Below are 20,560 nucleotides of genomic sequence, written 5' to 3'. Positions count from 1 at the left end.
CTAGGCTTTTAGGACAAAGGGATTCACTAACAACTCAAGGACTGAAGTTTTATGACAATCTAGGCCATCATGAGTCTAGATCTGAAGTAGCAACCCCAGATCCAACTCCAAATCCAAGATAGGTCTCAAAAAAAATTGAGGAACTCTCAAAACAACCACCAAGGATGAACTACAAGGGAAATAGCTTAAGGTAAGAGCTCCTTACCTCAAAGATGTGCACAATTCTGATGTTGATCCCAGATCTTTACAAGCCTCTTGATGCTAACTCCAAATTCTCAAGCTCCTTTCACAATTTCCTCTTCTAAGCCCCAATCTTTCCAACAATGAAGCCTCACACGAAATTAGGGTTTTTTTGGAACTAAAAGGGAAGGTAAAGAGGCTGAGGGTGGCTATAATGTGCTTTATATATGGCACAAACCCCGGATTAGGGTTTTTCTCCCTTCAGCACCAGCTCGTCGAGTCCAGCTGCCGACTCGCCGAGTTGGTCACTTAACACGCGACCAAAATCGCGACTCGACTCGCCGAGTCTATCCATGGACTCGCTGAGTCGATCCTCCTTAATTACGCCAAGCACCCTGAACTTGCACTTCTAAACTCTGGGTGTTACACAGACACATACATAATTCATAAAGTTTTGTTCTATTTTGTTACGTCCTTACATAAATGGGCGAATTGCAGAAAATAGCAACATACTTTACGATGAATACCAATTAAGGCAATGAACTATAGTTGAACACAAGAGCAATGAAATGGACATGAAAACACAAAATGATCGATGTTGCCTAAATCCATCCCCTGTAACGCGGGGCTCCCCATCTAGTTATTATTATACTTATAGAGAAAATTACACAATTTGTCTTTCGTTAAATTTCGTTAAATTGCTCGTTAACTTTTAATGACTTAAGATGATAATTTTAATTTTGTCCACGTTGGGTCCTTAAGGGATTTTTTTATACATATTACAACAACATGATGTTTATAACCGTTCAAAAAAGAAAATTGCAAAAATGGTCCCTGTGGTATGCATTTTTTAGGGTTTTAGTCCAAACCACGACTTTTTTGGATTCATGGTCCTTTTGGACTAGTTTGTATGTAAAAATGGTCTCTCCGAAATTTGAAATGACTAAATTGCCCTCTTAATATATTTTTTATATTTTTTTCTATTTAATTTAATGTTTTATTGATAATAAAGTGGGGCCCACATCCCATTCTCTCTCTCTCTCTCTCTCTCTCTCTCTCTCTCTCTCCTGAACACACAATTGTTTATCTTGTTCTTCAAAATACACAAGTTCTTCAACACATACACACATAAAATTTGGAAAATGATTCACATGGGTTTATATTTTTGAGCAGGAACTATTTTTCGTTTCGTATTTGGAAATCAATTCATAGGTTTGCACTTTAACACACACGAACAATCGAAAGGGAGTGCATCTTCATCTGATCGGGGGAAGAAACAAATCGGCAGCAACGATGACATTGGAGTGGCTGATGAAATCATGAGGAGGGTCGGACGTCGACCTCCGGCAACGATTCGCGAAGGAAAAGAGTCGGCGGCTTCCCTTGGCTGTTTTTTCTAATTCGACGAAAATCACAAACGAAATGGCAGAAGGAGCGGCGATTCTCAGGTAGTGTTTGGGTTGTTCCGTTCGACAAGAAGGAGGAGGAGTCGAGTCCTCGTTGCCGGAAACAAATAAGGGGGGGGGGGTGAAGGTTGTAATGGAAAACGATTCTAGTGGGGAGTCGGAGGTGCTTTCTTAACGAATGGAAGAGACGGGGTAGAGGTGGCAGTTGGTGTCTCCGACGAGCCCTTCGTGGCTCGTTCTTCATCTTTGGCAGCTTTCGGAGCGACGGAGAAAGTATCCATGTAGAAGAGGGTGTTGGGGTTATTAGTTGACAAGAGAAAGAGGTGGAGGAGGGTTGTGGAGGGCTGCTGCACTTTTCCGGTGACCGGTTTCCACCTCTGGTGGTGGTTCAACGAGAGAGAGAGAGAGAGAGAGAGAGAGAGAGTTTTCTTAATTTTTTTAATTATAAAAATAGATAAAAAAAATGAAAAAGAAATACCTCAAGGGTATTTTAGTCTTTTCAGTTTTTCAAGGGACCAAAACTACAAGCAAACCAGCTCATAAGGACCACCAATCCAAAAAAGTCGAGGTTTGGACTAAAACCCCAAAAAAATGCATACCATAGGGACCATTTTTGCAATTTTGTCTTTAAAAAAATGTAACAAGGTTTTAATTTTGTCCATATTACCTAAGGTGTTTTTTATACATATTACACCAACATGGTTGCTATAACCGTTTAAAGAGGGGTTATAAGTTTTTAATTTTGTCCGCATTAGGTCCCTATTTTTAAAAGTTTTTTAATATTTTTTCTAAATATACCCCTTAATTAATTAAGAAAACATATTTTTAATGCTCTTTTATGTCAATATATAAATTTCAGATAGCTTATAAGCCTGTGGCGGAACCAGTGTTAAAGCAAAAGAGTATCCCAACAAGTAATGGGATATTCTCGATAAGTAATGGCATATCAGGGATACCCCATTGGCAGAGTCATTACTTAGCGAGGATACCTCATTACTTTTTTACTTTGACATTGGCTCCACCATGGGCTTATAAGTTATCTAAAATTTATATAATGAGATAAAAAAGCATTTAAAAAATATATTTTCTTAATTAATTAAGGGGTATATTTGGATAAAAATTAAAAAACTTTTAAAAAACTAGTATAAATAGCTTTTTAAAATGTTAGCTTATAAATTACTTTTTGGCTTGCCAAACATGACAACTTAAAAACATCAAAAAATAAACTAGATTATCAGCTAGCTGTGGCACACCAAACATAGCCTTAATCATTAAGACTTTGATTATAATTAGATTTTTTTGTTGTAGAAATGGTAGTTGTTATGTAACCTTTCAATTGAAACCGTAGGTGCGGTGAATGGGCGACTAAAATGAGAAAATTAAATGATGAAGTCATCTAACTAGATACTAATATAAATTGTAAAAGAGTTAGATTAAATAATAAAAATAGGGACCTAATGTGGACAAAATTAAAACCTTATTACCACCTCTTTAAACGGTTATAACAATCATGTTGGTGTAATATGTATAAAAAAGACCTTAGGGACCTAATGCGGACAAAACTAAAACCATATTACATTTTTTAAACGGTTATAACAACCATGCTGGTGTAATATGTACAAAAAACCTTAAGGACCTAATGTGGACAAAGTTAAAACCTTAACTTTAGTTTTTATTTTTAAAAGTTAACTCGGACCATCCCTTATGCCATTGGACGTTGCCCGCTTACATAAAATGACTATATTGCTCTTTTCTATTTATTTTTCTTTTATTTTTAAGATTTTTGATTATTTTTAATTATTAAAAAAACTAATTAAATTGTGGCCCCACTCCACCCTCTTTAGAAAAATAATGTGTCTCACCATTTATCATTTCCCTTCTCTCATCGATAACCATAGACATTACCACCAAAATATGGTAAAATTGAATGTCGGAAACTTCCATTTCCAATGCCGACAACCACCCTCCTTCCCTAGCCATCGCCCCTTTACCTTTCTTCTTGTTTCTTCGTTCTCTTCGAGATGCCATTGGAGAAGTCAACTATGCCAACATCTCCTCTTCTTCGACTAGTAGGTTTAGAGGAGAAAGAGGGAGGATTTTTTTTGGACCACCAAACCCCTTCAACCCATGTCACACCCCCAAACCTGAATGGCGGAAACATTCAGGGACGGAGGACGTCATGTACAGTATCATAACAATTGAATAGTAAATAAATTACACACCACCATAATATATACTTGAAAAGTTTACATGATTGTTGTATTACATATTTCGAAAGTCAAATACAATATGATGCTCCAAACGATGTTACTAACGACAGAGCATTAGTCCCCAAAAGTAGTTGCTAACCTGGTGTTTAGCGATTTCCTGAGAATACAAGTTATTTCAAAGAAAAAGTGTCATCAATTAAGTTGGTGAGTTCATAAGTAGATATTTGTGTAAATGTATGCCATTCGAAAGTTCACGTTTGTTTTCCAGAAAATCCGATATTTTCTTATCAAATGAGTTATGAATCGTTGTTTGTATGAAATGAATGTATTGAACAAGGAAAACCTATATTTTCCTAAAAGTGAAAAGCAGTCTTAAATGTCCAAGACTGTAACTTGTAAGCAAATATGTCATGCTTTAAATGATGATGTGTAGTTTTATTATAAATCAAAACTATAGGAAGCTTGTAATTATACGTAAAAGCAACTGTAATATTACTTTTTCCCGTAAAAACATAATACCATAATAATTGTCTATCCTGTGAGTTTTCATAACCATACTAAGATGAATTTTCCTGCAGCGACGTTCTTCAGGCGTCGAAATACTATGATATTTGTCACCCTGCAGACTGTAGCTAACAGTCAAGGTGCGAGATCATCAGTCTTGTATAGATCTATACACACTTATCACGTTCTCCGAACGGAGACTCTGGTTATAAAACATGGCTTTCTTGTATACCTTGATAGGTATGATGAAGACGAATGACTCACATATTCTCAATTAAGTCACGTATTTTGAAATGTATATGAATGATTTCTGAAATGATTACCCTTTTTACAGTGTTGACAAAAGCATAATAATGAGTTGTATTTTTCTTGTATAAACGTAATGTTATAGTTGAAATGGTTACCCTTGGTATGATGTAGTATGCAAACATATAAATAAAACATATTTCTATTTATAAAACACAGTGTTGCAGAAATCGGCCTTGGTGGCCGATTAATCTGTGATTAATCGATTGGCGGCCTTAAACCGATTACGATTAGTGTGCTTGGCGGAAATTGGTCAAAATCGATCAAAGTCGGCCTTGGCGGTCATAAGCGGGAATTTTTTAAAAAATTCAAAAAACTTTAATTTTCAAATATTACACCAAAATTTTAAAATTTCAACTTCATGTGATAGTTATAACAACAGTATGAAAAGTATAACAACTTCATGTCATGAGCTTCAGGCTCATGTTAACAACTTCATGTGATAGTTATAACAACAGTATGAAAAGTATAACAAAAGATTGATGTTTTTCGCACGAGTTTAACCATGTGTTTACTTGTATTCCCCCCCCCCCCCCCTCCCCACTTAAAAGTGTTTAAAATCATTTAAAAGTATTTGAAAGTGTAGTGATAGGGGTATGATCTCATTTGGTAGAAGTGATGATTTTTGATGAAAACGATACTTTGCTCGGGCAGCACTTCGACCGGAAAGAAGTCGATTTCTCGGAAATCTTGGGAACTTCGGGACTTCGGGGTTCCGCCAGGGCTTCAACACGTAACTGGGGCGTTGGGTAGTCTCGGGATGCTTAACACATAGTAAAAGTAGAAAGGGAAGTAGAGTTGAGCAGCCTAAACCCGAGACCTTCGATTTCTATATATACGGAGTGATTTTGGAGCTCACATCGTGAGGTCGATCATATCCATCTGCTGACTCGACTTATGACAGCCCGACGTTGGACCGTATCCATCCCTGGCTTACGTCGTGAGCTTCAGGCTCACGTCGTGAGTCCTCTGACAGGGTGGGAATTCGTGTCTCGAACTTTAGAACTTCATATCTCTTGCATACAAGCTCCGATTTTGATGTTCTTTATATCCATGCATAGGTGAGATTATGATTTACAACTTTCGTTTAGACTCTGTTGGTTAATTTTGACTTTATTTTTAATATTATATTTTTAACAAGCCGGGACTGGAAAAGTCCGTTAAAAATCCATAACTTCTTCATCCGACGTCCGTTTTCGTCTGTCTTTTTACCGTTGTACTACTATTGTCAAGATCTTCGATTCTCGTTTAGGTTGTGTCAGCTAAAAGTCACTCGATCTCTGTTTCGAGTTTTTAGTTGTCTACTGCTATATCTGAAACTTAGAAAAATCATAACTTCCTCATACAAAGTTAGATTTGGACGTTCTTTTTATATACGTTTACGGTTTAATGATGTCTACGACTTTCATTTAGATACCTAAGGTTAAAAAGCATTTTATTGGAATTTCGCGTTTTGTACTTAACAGTGTTTTACCGATTTTGTTGCGGATCTTTGGTTGGTCATAACTTCTTCGTTATAACCCGGATTTTAGTGTTTTTTATATTTCTGAAAACCTTGTCACGATATCTATTGCTTTATATATCCCAATTGAGATTTTTGAACATTTCATTTTTGACCTGAATTTGACTGGTGTTACAACCCAACCCCATTCTTCCTAATTTTATTTGTGTTCTTTAATATCGAGCATCAACTACCATAACTACACCCAAACCAAAGTTGATAACCCCCTTAAGCTTTTGTGGCTGATCCCATCTCCACCATCTACGTTGCCTCTAAGGTGTAGATCGAGATACGATTTTAGATTTGGCAGTCGTTGATGCCTTTCGAGGTGCATATCGGCAAGGGAGAACAAGCTGCAAAAAAACCATAGAACTCCATGAGCATGATGGCGGTATATGTGTATATTGTTTTTTCTACACAAACCCATAAATTAAACCTGAAACAAGAACACAAACACTACAATCATTTTCAGATCTAAAATCATTCGTATAACTCTAATTTTGAACTTGATTTTTAAGAAACCCTAGATCGAACCTAAATCAAGTTCATCTATGGCAGATATGGAACACAAAGTTATAATGTGGTTTCTTGATGTTCGCGGGAGGCAGATGACATAGGTGAGGTGATGGTTGTCGGAGGTAGCAATTGTCGGAGTTTAGGAGTTGACAGTGGTGTGTGGTGTTTTTCAGGTTCAAAGATTCATAGAACAAAATGGGATAGAAACTTGGGTGGGGTGAAGTGAAAGTAGAGGGTATGGGTGGTGGAAGTGAGACCCATTTTCTTTCTAATTTAAAAATAATAATAAATGTTATTAGATTAACTCAAATAAATACAAAAAGGCATTATGGTCATTTTAAATCTAGAACAGACCAAAAACGCAACAAAAACATCTTTCAATGATGAAGCGTGCAAATATAAAACAAACGATGGACGATTCAAGTTGTTTTTTTTTAAATAGGGACCAAATTGCATTTTGACACTTGTACAATTGATGATTCGTGTAATTTACTCCTACTTATATTACGTAATTTACTCCTACTTATATTACAATTTCATTTTTCAAACTACAAAATATATTATTTTTATTAAAGCTTATTTATTTGTTTATGTTTTTTATAATTCTATAAATAAAAGTTTGTTATGTATAATTACAATAATGTATACAATAAAGTCAACTTTATATACTATATTTGCATATAATATAAAAAATCCATATGAAAATTAATTTCACTCCTACAAACCAACTAAACATGATGGTGGAACCATGGAATGTAATCTCCCATTCTACTACCTTGTTTTCAAACTACAAAATATATTATTTTTATTAAAGCTTATTTATTTGTTTATGTTTTTTATAATTCTATAAATAAAAGTTTGTTATGTATAATTACAATAACGTATACAATAAAGTCAACTTTATATACTATATTTACGTATAATATAAAAAATCCATATGAAAATTAATTTCACTCCTACAAACCAACTAAACATGATGGTGGAACCATGGAATGTAATCTCCCATTCTACTACCTTGTTTATCCTTCACAATCACGATAGGAGCTAGGGTGAGCAAACCCGAACCAAGAAACCGGAAAACCGACCAACATCGTCGAAACTGAAACCGAAGCAAAACCGACGGTTTGGATGTCAAGTTTTTAAAAACCGAAATATCGGGTTTGGTTTCGGTTTTTGCCTAGAAACCGATCCATCCAACCCGAGAAACCGACTCAACGGTTGAGTGCCATATTTTTGTATATATAATCATATAAATATATATAGCTAAGACGCGAATTAGATAAGCAAACACCCTCTTGACCCAGCCATTGAGCGTCTTCCCCTTGAACCTGATGTCAAGGGTTTCCCCAAGTTTTCTATTTTAATTTGGAACTTGGTCTATCCCACATCAACGGATGTATAAAAGTTATGCATGTTTCACCCTTAATATAAGGAATCGGTACCTCTATCCTGCCCCATATCAGTTTACGTGAGTTAATATTGAGTTTGGTTTAAACCTGGAATCGACCCATGAAGAAATTAAAAACCGAGAAACCGAACCTATGATTTGGGTTCTTGGTTCGGTTTTTATTTTTTTGAAAACCGATTTTATTGGGTTGGGATCGGTTTTAGATCAAAACCGATCCAAACCGACCCATGTTCACCCCTAATAGGAGCATACTTGAAAGTTTTTTCAGTCAAATAAATTTAAAAGCTTTTTCATTACATATTTTTTTTTTACTTTGCGAATTTACAAGCTCTCTACATAGAGCTTTTTACAATTCTAACTATATTTTATTCTTTTATCTTATTACTAAGAAATAGAAATTATTGTGGGACCCATAAATAAGCTTTTTAACAAAACTTTACTAAAGTAAAGATATCTTAAGCTTTTTGGATTGTTGAGTTGATAAATAGCTGAAAAGTATGCAGAAACAAAAACCTTATTCCACTTCCATGCCAATTGAGCTCATTTTCATTTCTCTACAAATACCCTGACTATGTGTTAGTTTGAATAAATCTATAAAAAGCACAAAACAGAATATAGAAAACCATACAAAATACACACAAATGTAAAAATATGACTAATTCTTACCAATAAAGTAACATCACAAAGTTGTTTGATAGTTGCTCATTGAGTTGAAACTCAAAGGCCAAAGCTCAAAATTTATAAAGTATACTACAAACACACAACCATTAATTTCAACCTCTTTTTCGCCTTTTTAGGACAATGTGCTAATTCTTTCTTTTATAAGATCTTTGTAACACAAATAGCATGTAACTTAAAACTACAACAACAGTTGTGTGACTTCATTATGTTTAACAATCTAATAGCTCAATTTAGCTTGTATTATTGTATATAACAAAATTGACATAACGACTTAAGTATTAAAATCACTTACTATGTAAATGAAGTCCCTTCTCCCAGTTGGCATTAGTACTTTGTATGAATTATCAACTCTTATAAGAGATAACAATAATAGAAGCATTTACTAATGAACATCTTTGGATAAACTTACAGTATGATTGAAGTATCTTATGGCTTCTGGCAGAATCAGATTATATTGCAAGAACAGATCCATGGCATTGTTCAAAAATTGCAACAAGGAGGTGTTGAATACCATGTTTATGAGTAATGAAGAATCAGACATACAGAATATGATACGAATCATATGAGACTATCAAACTGGATTATAAAGCCAGTAAATAATCAATGAAGGAATAGGCTCTTCAGATCCCAACTATATGCATTTACAATCAGTAATTAAAAAGATTAAGAACCCTAATTAGAGTATAAATAGCATATCAATCTCGAAATAAAAGCGATTTAGGAACAAGAGTGAAATCAATTGAACAATAAATGACTTTATTTATTGTGTTCTGAGCCCTAGTTGACATAATTTTCACATAACCCCCGAAGGAACAAGAGAGCTTGTCATCCGATCGCGAATGGTCGACGCCAACTAATCTGCTGTAAAAATTGTTCTTTTCTAGTACAATATTAACCGATAGGAACTACTAATTGAGCTAAGCTAATGAGCAACAAGGAAATCGGTACTAAAAACGTCAATGGCAGGTTCAGGGCCATCGGAGGTCAGACTGGTAGAGTTATGGTTCAAATAAAACACCGATCTTGCAGCCGTAAGCCTCTTCCTCTGTGGACAACGAGGCGCATATGACCTTGCGGAGTGAAAAGGCAATTCACCATCGGTGGTGGTGAAAGTGCCGGTAACTTCCTGTTGCTGTTGCTGGATGGAACCGACGGCTTCGGAAGAGCGTGAAGGTGAAGATGGAATAGCGCGATGGAGATAGATCTGAGAGTTGCATGATCGTAGAAGAGATCTAGCGTTGATTTTGGAGTCACGGAGCTGAGCGAGGGCGCCGGGCCTTAGGTAACGTAGGTAGCCATTGTCGGACTTCTCGGCAGCGGATTGCTTTCTGATGCGACGGTTCATGGCGGCCGGAGAGGATAAGGCTAGAGAGAGAAAGTGGTTGTTAGAGAGAGAGGGACTGCGTTTGGGGCAAAGGAGAGAGAGAGGCGGGATTTTATCGAGAGAAATAAGCGGGAAAATGGAGTGAATATAGGGAAAGTGATTAGAAAAAAAAAACACGGAATTTTTTTTTTTTTTGGAAAATCATACATACACACACCCTACACTATATTTTTGTACAAAAACAGTCCCTATAATTTTGTAAGGTCAAAGAAACCTTGTTTAATTGAGCATGGTTGATAAAAGGCTCGAGGGAGTCGAGCATATCGTGTTGTCACACAACATAAATCTCTCTCTCTCTCTCTCTCTCTCTCTCTCTCTCTCTCTCTCTCTCTCTCTCTCTCTCTCTCTCTCTCTCTCTCTCTCTCTCTCTCTCTCTCTCTCTCTCTCTCTCTCTCTCTCTCTCTCATGTAAGGAGTGGTGGAGTGATGTTCATATAGTATGTCAAGCAATTATAACATAAAATAAGTGAGATAGTAAATAATATGGGATAATTTATTTAAAGAGGGATAATAGCAATTTTATGAAAGCTAACACATTTTTAATTCTATTTAAGTTAACTTAATTGTTAGTTTTCGGCAAGTAAGATAACCAAAAATATGGAATATATTGACACCTTATTATATGTTATTATTAAATGGTATCTTTTGTCTATTTGGAATTACTAAATGGTATCTTTGGTCTATTTGGAAGGCTCCAAATGTTGTCTTGTTTTAAAAAAGGAAATTAAGAGATGAAATTCATTTCAACTTATATATTTGGATCGAGTTTATGGGTAAATTTTATAGAGTTGATTAATGTTTTTTTATAGAGTTGATTACAATGATTAACGTTTTTCCTTTTTTTGACTTGTAATTTGTAATATGTTTTGTCTTGCACGTTGCTAGTTGATTTTTAACTTAATATAATTTTGACATTGTTCTAAAAAAAAACTTAATGATAATGACTAAAAGTTAGACTTACTGAGATTGACACGTTACATTTTATGTATACGTGTATATATATATATATATATATATATATATATATATATATATATATATATATATATATATATATATTATTTTGTGCAATTATAAATGTAAAAGTTGTTTAGCTCAACGGTTAGAAGTGTTGCATGTGCACTGTGATGCCTACGGTAGAGCTCAACAATTTTTTGAACATAGTTGCATTTAATTACAGTTCATTTAAATCATAACTCTAAGTTACAATTTTAGCCACTTATTTATACTTTATTTTCACAATTTAACCCATCTTCAAATTTCTTCAACAAATCAGTTTTAAAATTTATATATTTTGCCCTTCAATTTTTATAAAATTTTATTTTTCTTAGTGTAATTAATTTAATTGCTTTTTTAGTTTTTTTTTTTTTTTATATTACAACTCACTCCCTAAATTTATTTGCTTATATAAAAAACAATTTGTATTTAGAGGGACCCAATTTTTAGTTTTCGCATAGAGTTTTCAAAATCAAGAACCGGCCCTATATGGTTTCTAACTAATTTGTGAGTTATATGGTTTCTAACTAATTTATGAGGAACATCCTAAAAAAAATTGGCTTCACCCTTGATCAAACACACACACACAAATGGTAGCTAGACACATTTATGCACCATGAAGATTATCTAGAAATCTATTCACACACTGTTATGTTATACCAACGCCTAATTTTCAAATCTCACATAGATATCATAAGTGACACCTATAATCTCCTATCCTACATGAATGGATTTAAGGATGCCAAAAGAAAATTCAAACCAACAAAACGTCTCCATTAAGTAAAATACTTTTGGAATAATTTTCATGTAACGCATACATAATGTGTATAATTAACATAATAGACACTTTGTACATAATGGAATATCATATAAATGCAAATCATATATATATATATATATATATATATATATATATATATATATATATATATATATATATATATATATATATATATATATATATATATATATATATATATATATATATAAAAGCTTCCTTACTTCTTAATCACCATATATTGATCATAATCAAATGATTAAAAAAAAGACCAAAACACAATCATAACTTGTTTTCGGTCTTAAATACTTATACTTACTTTCATTGTGAATATGAAAACAATTAGGAGTTGACTGGATAAACTAAAATTAAACTACAAATATTTTTAAATTTGTTCCAAAGCCTTGGCCTATAGTTCGGTATGCTGAAAATGTAACATTTTTACTCCTTTAGGCATTATACTTTGCCTATATGGCGTCCAAACTCTACCAAACTTCACCATTAAGTTATAAAATCATTAATACACGTCAATTACGTAGTCTTATTTATGACTTAATGACTAAGACATTTCAACATCACAAGAGTTAAATGAAACCTCATGTAGACATCAAACATCAACATTGGTCCACGTGTTCTTAATGGATTTCAAATCTTATGTAACTTCACCAACCATTTTTAATGAGTAAAATATGTCTTATAAACACCTCATCTAACTTTTTAACTTGCTTATGACTTATTAAATTAATGATTAAAGCCTTATGGAATCAAGGCATCCATGAAGACACTAATCATACACCAAAGTCTCAAGTCATTAAGGACTTTAAGGTGTTATTAATCATTTCCATATGAATATAATATCACAAAGATTGATATTGTCTTAATTAGTCATAAACTTTGGCCATTTATCTTAATAATTTATTCTATATTGTTGTATTTTAAAGATAATTGATACTTAATATGTTTTATATTGGATAAATATAATTAAATTCGGAGCTGAGAAGAAAAAGAAAAATATTGCGAAAAGCATGAAGCTAATAAAGATCAAAATCAAACTTACCATAAAATTTGGGTTTAGTGTCATGAAGAACAAAAATAGTGACGTAAAGAGGCAATAGAGTTCGAGAATAATCGGGGCAGATCACACACACAGATGCAACTATAAAGGCCAGCGATGCAACATCTAAAATTTTATACATACAAGATTTTGCAATCTGATTTGGTCTGCAGAAAACATATCTCTATTATGAAAATAAACCATTTGAATCGTATTCAAGGTAGAAGAACAATGGGGAGGCATAATTTTGAAGATCAAAGTGAATAAACTACGAAGATCGTTAGCTTTGCTATTAGAATCGTGTTTAGCATTACTTATTCGATTATGTTATGTTTTATATAGAGATTATGGGCTAAAACCTTATTCTTCTACTTAGATGTAGATAAACCTTTATACTATGGTGTGGTTTATTGATTTGGATTTATGAAAGTAGATTATATATTACTTTTGGATTCACTCTACCTTACTTGTTAAAGTTTAGATTTTATTCCTTATATATTCCTTATATATGATTTAGAATACCAATCTAGTATCTTAATAAATTTGTGATAATAAATTTTTTGGACTAGAGATTAATCAAATCCTAGGGTTAGGTAACATTAGTCGTAAACTTGGGAATATAAAAGTTTAACACTCATTTTCACTTGTAAAAGTTATAAAATACAAACCTTTGTTTATAAAAATGGAATTGAAAATATATCACTTTTAGCTAAAATGATCCTCATGAAAGTTGTACGTCGACACGAAAGCATAGATATAAAGATCACCGAAAACGGAGCGTGTATGCGAAAGTTGTGATTTTTATAAGATTGGGCATTTTTTGTAAAAAACATAGTGGCACGAAAATTCACGTACCATGACATGGTGACTTAAAAGCACCCACTCCTCAATAGACCTTTACGTGCAAGCAAGAGAGGATGGATCGAATCAGCCACCGCGGCGTGACACACACAAAACTCACCTATAAAAGGTGGCTCAAGCATCCTCACTTTCTTGTCATATTCTCTTGTTTCAAGAGTCTCTCTCTCTCTCTCTATCTCTCTCTCTCCCCCTCTCTCTCTCTCCCTCTCTCTCTCCCTCTCTCGCATTTTGGTCCCTCGTGATATGAGTTCTCGTTTGTAGTTTAATTAGCGAACCTCTAGAAGTTTCGGAAGCAAAAAGAAGGTGTCAATGTTCTACTCGAGGATATTCATACTTCGTTAGATCAAGTAAGTTAGCCTCACTTCTATCTATAATTGATCATACCCTTATTCATTGCTATGAACCCTATAAGAATTAGATTAGTCACTGATTCCGATTGTATACTGATTTGCCTACTTATGGGAGTGGTGTATAAGATAGACATGTTGGCCTTGTTGTTGGATTTCAGAAAATCTATATGTTGAAATGGTTTTGCCTCCCGACTGTCTTAACTAGTTGATCCTTATTTGATAGTCATGAAAGTATATTTTAGGATTGGTGAATAATCTAAATACTTAGTTTTTATGCTCAAGTAGTTAGTAACCATAATAGTATATTATAGGTTGTTGTGTGTTGGTTGAGCGTTCTACAAACCAACCTACTTAGCTGCTTCAAGATTATTCAAGTGAGTTTTGTCACTATACAATATATTGTAGTATGTATCATCTATATGTTAGGATGTAGTTATATTGTAGAGTGTAGATAGGTAAAGAGGCTCATTTAGTCAATTACATGTTGCGTTGAAACTATTTGTTTGTTTGTTTGTCTGTTATATGTCGACATATCATGTGGTGAGTTGAGAGCGGTCCAGGTTCATCTTAAACACCAAGATACTTAGGCGGACCAACTTTACGCTGAAGGCCAAGGGGCGGACCAACTTTATGCTAAAGGCCAAAGGGGCAAAAAAACTTAGTGTTGAAGGTCATTTGTGGTATGCATTGTATGTCTATTATGATATGTGGTATTTTGGGAAACTTACAGTTGTTGAATAAATGTTTTTTAGGTTGTTCCTATGATCGAGGGAAGGCTCCACCATAACTGTACTCACATCGAAGAAATAATTATATTTTTAGACTTCCGTTAAATTCTCTTTTTTGTTTAATGAATGTAAGACTATGATCTTTTAAAGAAAAAGGGGTTTTGGAGTTATTCTATTATGTTTTAAAAAATGAGAAATTTTGGTTAAAATTTGGGACGTTACTGATGTGTGCAATTTATATACTATCTAGCTTTAATTTATAATCCTAACCTACTTAAGTAACTAATTGCACTTAGACAGTGTACCTAGTCAAATTTATAGAATAATTTAGGTAAGTCGGGTGTCAAACACAGGGAACATATTTATATAATAAAATAATTACTAAAATTTAATCTAAAAACAATAAATAAAGAAGGGGTTTTTATCTAATTTTGCAAGTTTAGATTAGCTTAAAACTCAACACTCAACTAAAAACGATTGTGAACAAGATTTAAAAGACACTTCCGTTTAGCTTCGAATCCCCCCTTTTTTATGTGTAGTTTCTAAGTATGGATTTATTTAGTTGGTTACCAATTTAGATGTAATTAGCAGTATTGATCCGATCTCCTAATATTTTTACCAATTCATGAAATACTATGTAATGATCACACACATGCAAACACATAATTGATTATAATTAATATTTGGCCTATGTAAGATATATCTAGATAATCATTTATGATCAAGACAAATTACCAAACACAATTATGATCAACTTTATGTTCTCCAACACAGATAAAGTTGTTACCTTTATTACTTAATCTAAGATGTGATTAATCCTAGCTCTAGCAATTTAATGATCGTAAACTATTAGGTAAACAAGTTCATGCAATTCATTTGGTCATTAAACTACACTTAACTTGAATCAAAGCAACAAGGATGCAAGGTTTATCATACTAGGTAATGATAATCATACACATGCATTAACCAACTTCATAAATCCAAATATAAGAAACTATGACATATTATTAGGGTTCATCTACACTAAATGAAATCCTAATGATTAGTTACTCATGGTATAAAATAAGCACACAGATACATAAGAATAAGACATGAATGAATCAATGCAAATCGAATGTAATGTGTAATATTCAAATCTTCAATCTTCAAATGTTCTCACTTCGAAAGGGTTGTTTTTTCTCTCTTCTTTAGCCTCTAAAATCGACTATATTTCAAGAAAATCATATCCAATCTCCTCAAAGTCGATATGTGAAGGAGTGTTTATAGTTTCCAAATATTGCGTCTCACGACATGAGCATTAAGGTCTCACGTCGTGAGCTCAGTGCAAATCATGTTTGGCAAGGAAACTGCATTCTTCTTAGTTATCTTCTGGAAGAATCTATACTCACAACATGAGATTTTAAAGCTCACATCGTGAGAACAGTTATACAACATATTGTCGAGATTTTTCCTCTTGCCACGCCATGGGACTCTAAAGCCACGCCATGGGACTTGTATTTTTATGGTTTTTCTCCCTTTTAAGCTCCATTAAGCTCCAAGCTTCAACTCCAGTCCTTCCAGGTTCCAGCTTTTGTCGATTGATCCTTTTTCTTCAAGAATGTTCTATTTGGCTGAAAAATGTAATTTATCTCAATAAGTACCAAATATCTTTGCAAATAACCAAAATATAGCTTAACATCTATTGAAATAATGCCTAAATGTATGTATAAATATATCAATATCAAAATACCCCACACTTATCTTTTGCTTGCTCTCAATCCAAACTAATTTTTTTTTATCATACCATCACATTAAAACCCTAGCTATCAACATCGCACAAGACAATCTATTTTGAGCTTCTCCATTACATCAAGACCGCAATGCATGTATTTGTGTCTAATGTTTCCCAAGAACCTCCCCAATCATAAATACTTACGCTATTCATAAACACTTCCCCACTTCTTTTAAACAACATTCATTATATGCATCCCTCCAAATCCATCCTCAAAAAATTTCTTAACCTCAAGGTATTTTTGGTTAAGCTCACAAGCATACATATGATAAAATAACATAGAAAGAAAAATTAAAATAAATAATAACATGGAAAATTGTCTTATTCTTGAGCTTCTTCAATAACTTCAGCCTTCAATAATTTGTTTTTTTCTTGGATATTGTTCTTATTTTAATACTAACATCAAAGACTTTCATTTGGTGACTTCTTTTGAGCACTAAAACCATAACATGTAAGAGATTAGCGACTCTTTTCTTTTTGTTCATGCCTTGAAGATTACTTGCATGTTCCTTTTGCTCTCTTGAAGTTTATATTGATTATGAACTTCAAGCTTAAGAGTTATAAGAGTTTTACAAGAATATCATCTTAAATAAAGTTAAGTTCTTGTTGGTGTGTCAAAGGTTCCACATTCTCCATCAACTTCCAAGCCTCCCCTAGATGATTCAAAGTCTACAAAGGTTGTTAAACTCTTCTTCTTCTTTGATGCTTCTTTTCTTTCCAAACTTTACAAGAAGATCCATGGTTGGTTATAACTAGTTTATAATTGCTAAAAAATATACTCAAGTCTTCGGTTTCTAAAATCTTGTTTGTGAAACTAATTTTTGAATAAAAACCCAATAAATTAAACATTTTATTCTTTCTCTCCAAATCCTTCCAAATTGGAAGGAAAGTTAGAAGAGAAAATTATCCTTCCATTTCCTTCCACTTCCTTCCTTTAATGAAACATTGGAACACAAATTTCTTTTAGTTTCTTCCCACTCCCACCTATTTCGTTTCCTTTCCTTCGTTATGTTGAACTCGGGAACATGGTGTTAATTACTTGTTCCGACCTCCATCACCACCTTCTCGTTTCTCCCATTTCATTCCGTTTTAGGGTTTAAAGTTGGAGCATATCTCACATCGACCTCCACTCATCCGACCATAACACCGCATACCTCTGCTGATCTTCCTCATATTTCATGTTAGTCCTCCGCCTTCTCCGTGTTCCTCATCCGCATAACCATCACCAATTGAACATCCACCAATGGTCCACTAAAGCTTTGACTCGCTGGAAACCATCACCAGTCTACCTCGCTTGAAGCCTTCACAAGTCAAAGAAAAAAAAAGGCATCGTGATTCTAGTCGCTATAAACCTTCACCCTTGCATCTGGTGTTCCCTCCAGCCTCCGGTGATCTACCTCCTGCATTCCATCACTCTCAGTTTCTAAGGTTTTTATTTCTTTTTCTGTTTTTCCCTTTGATTTGTAGTTTCTTTTAATCCCCAGCTGTCGACCTGAATGCTACTACATCGCTGTTGTGTTGGATTGCCTCATATTCTTAGTGTTTAATCAGACCTTTTGTCTTCTAATCGATTTTCTTCTTTCGTTTCTTTTGTTACAAGTTGAAAAGGAAAAAAGATGCTACCATCACTGCTTAAGACTTGTAGATGTTGATTTTGAGACTCTGGTAACATCCTTTTTAATTTCATTGTAAAGGAAATAATAAACCGAGTTATTGAGCTATGAGTTTATGTTTAAAAACACCAAATACGAATCTCAGATGTGAAAAGAGGGGAATTTGTTGTTCTTAGGGTTGTTCGAGTTGTAAGTTACAAAAAATGCTTATTGTGAATCCAATATCAAGACACCACCATGTCGGTTGTAGGTTGCATAAATTCGAGAAAATGATTGCTTTTAAATCTAACTTATGTGTATGGAATGTGATTACTGAAGTAGATGTTTTTCTTGCAAGTTTATGCTTATGTAATAGTTTGGTTCCCATGTACAAATTAGTTTGGGTTCCCATTGGGTTCCCATGTATAGGTACAATATATATTGTTTTCTCATACAACCGATTAGGTATCTTGTAACTAAATTTGCTTAAGTGGTTGGAAAGGAAAGGAGGATCCAAGGATTCTATTTGCATTTAGGTAAGCTCAAGTAAACGTTTATGTAACTACCATGCATCTATGAGTTAAATTTCACTAATTTATAGTTAAATAGCCTCAGGTCATGCTATTATTCTATGATTTCTGCAATTACCATGAACTACTTTACAATTGGTCTATTTTGCCTCTTAAAATATCTTTAAATTGATAAATTTTATTCCATCAGATGAACCTGTTGAGTTTTCATATTAGCTCCCTATACGACTATAATTAGTATTTCCCATCGTCTTACCAATAAAAATGGGCTAAATTCATGAAAAGACAATGTACTTTCAATTTTTTGTGCATTATGGCTTCATGCTTCAATTTCTTTCTTTTTCATTATTGCTGAAGTAGATTAGATGATTTTTAATATGATACTTTTTTAGGCAAACCTACAACGATTGGATTTTTGAGAAACTGTAACATGAGCACCATGTAATTTTCTTTCATCATTTCAAGATGATTAAATGCAAGAAATAACAACATATTTTTATTTGTTTGTTTATGACACTATCTTGCTTTCATTTATTCCTTTTAAAACATTGTACTTTTGTATATATACTTTTCTATCTATTTGTATTCAAAAGGTTGAGTTCTTTGAGATTATCACTTGAACTTTCCTCTTTACAAATTTTGCATTATGTTAAAATTTGTAGGTTTTTTTTTTTTTTTTTTTTTTTTTTTTTTTTGTCATTTGATTGTGAGTCGGTGTGGGTGCACTTACGGTGAAGACAAGCTTGAAGCACCATCTGGATTTGCAGTTCATAATGACACATTTAAATCCTCTTGTTATTCACGAAAGATGGATAAACCTGAATACATTTTGTCCCAAAAATTAGTATAAAAAAGAACTAGGAGAAGGATAAGGTTCTTAACTTTTAGGGTTTTTACTAAGTTTTTATTTGTATTGATAGGTAAATGTAATAGTTTTTTATTTGGAAGTTTAATCATTATAAATTTATTTATTGGATTCTTATTATTATAGATGTATTGGATTTTTTTTTTATTTTTGCATTTTGGGCAGAAAAAGATATGAGTTTTTTTTTTTTTTTTTTTTTTTTTTTTTTTTTTTTTTTTTTTTTTTTTAATCTATTTTTTCAAAACAATAAAATCATTTTAGTGACGGTTATTGAGAAAAATATCTGTCACTAAAGCCGGTCGGTAATCCGTCGAAAAATTTCGTCCGTCGGTAACCAGTCATATTATTTTTCAGTCGGTAGTCTAGTCTGGTACTATTTCTTCGTTAACTTGGTCAAACAAGTTCAACAAAGGGACGTCGCTATTTGTTGGTAGTTCGTCACAAATTCCGCGGTGATATTTACCGGCAGGGCTTTTTACGACATACCTAATTCCTTCGGTATTCTGTCAGAAATCAGCTTTAGCGACGGGTTTCGGATGGATATGGCCGTCGGAAATTGCCCAGTTTTCTAGTAGTACTAGCAATAGGTTTTCAACGGCAAAAAGAAAAAAAAATGATTTTCTATTTTGATGAAAAAGTATGTTTTATATATTAATTATTGTTTTAGCGATGGTGAATTTTACCTACAACATGCTCTAGCTGCGTACGTAAGAGGTCCAAGGTAGGCTTAAGATATCAGGTTTATAATATTGACCAATTCTTAGTACTACAAAAGATAGTCAGGTGTCGGGAAGCCGGCTGACCAATTCCCACCGTATAGTACATGATAGATAAACATGCTCTCCATGTCTCTATTATTCATTTACAATGTGTAAGGCGGCAAATCCTTCAAGATAACTTATGTTAAAATAAATGCAAAACGATATATAGAAGAATCATG

At 33.5% G+C, this 20,560-nt stretch overlaps 1 protein-coding gene across 1 annotated transcript; it reads right to left on the bottom strand.

The window, feature by feature from the left end:
- Window positions 1-9,634: 9,634 nt before the first annotated feature.
- LOC145076411 (uncharacterized) lies at window positions 9,635-10,057 on the bottom strand. The gene has a single exon (XM_079022291.1). It carries the CDS (start codon window positions 10,055-10,057, stop codon window positions 9,635-9,637), a length of 423 nt encoding a protein of 140 aa, XP_078878417.1.
- Between the last annotated feature and the right edge of the window lie 10,503 nt (window positions 10,058-20,560).

Source organism: Lactuca serriola, chromosome 9 (assembly GCF_051521515.1).
Source record: "Lactuca serriola cultivar US96UC23 chromosome 9, Lser_US96UC23_V15, whole genome shotgun sequence".
NCBI lineage: Eukaryota > Viridiplantae > Streptophyta > Magnoliopsida > Asterales > Asteraceae > Lactuca > Lactuca serriola.
This window is presented reverse-complemented; position numbering and strand designations above follow the sequence as displayed.

What these genes read in the sequence shown, in the direction of transcription:
- LOC145076411 (XM_079022291.1), bottom strand. Translation starts at nt 10,057, where the DNA reads ATGAACCGTCGCATCAGAAAGCAATCCGCTGCCGAGAAGTCCGACAAT.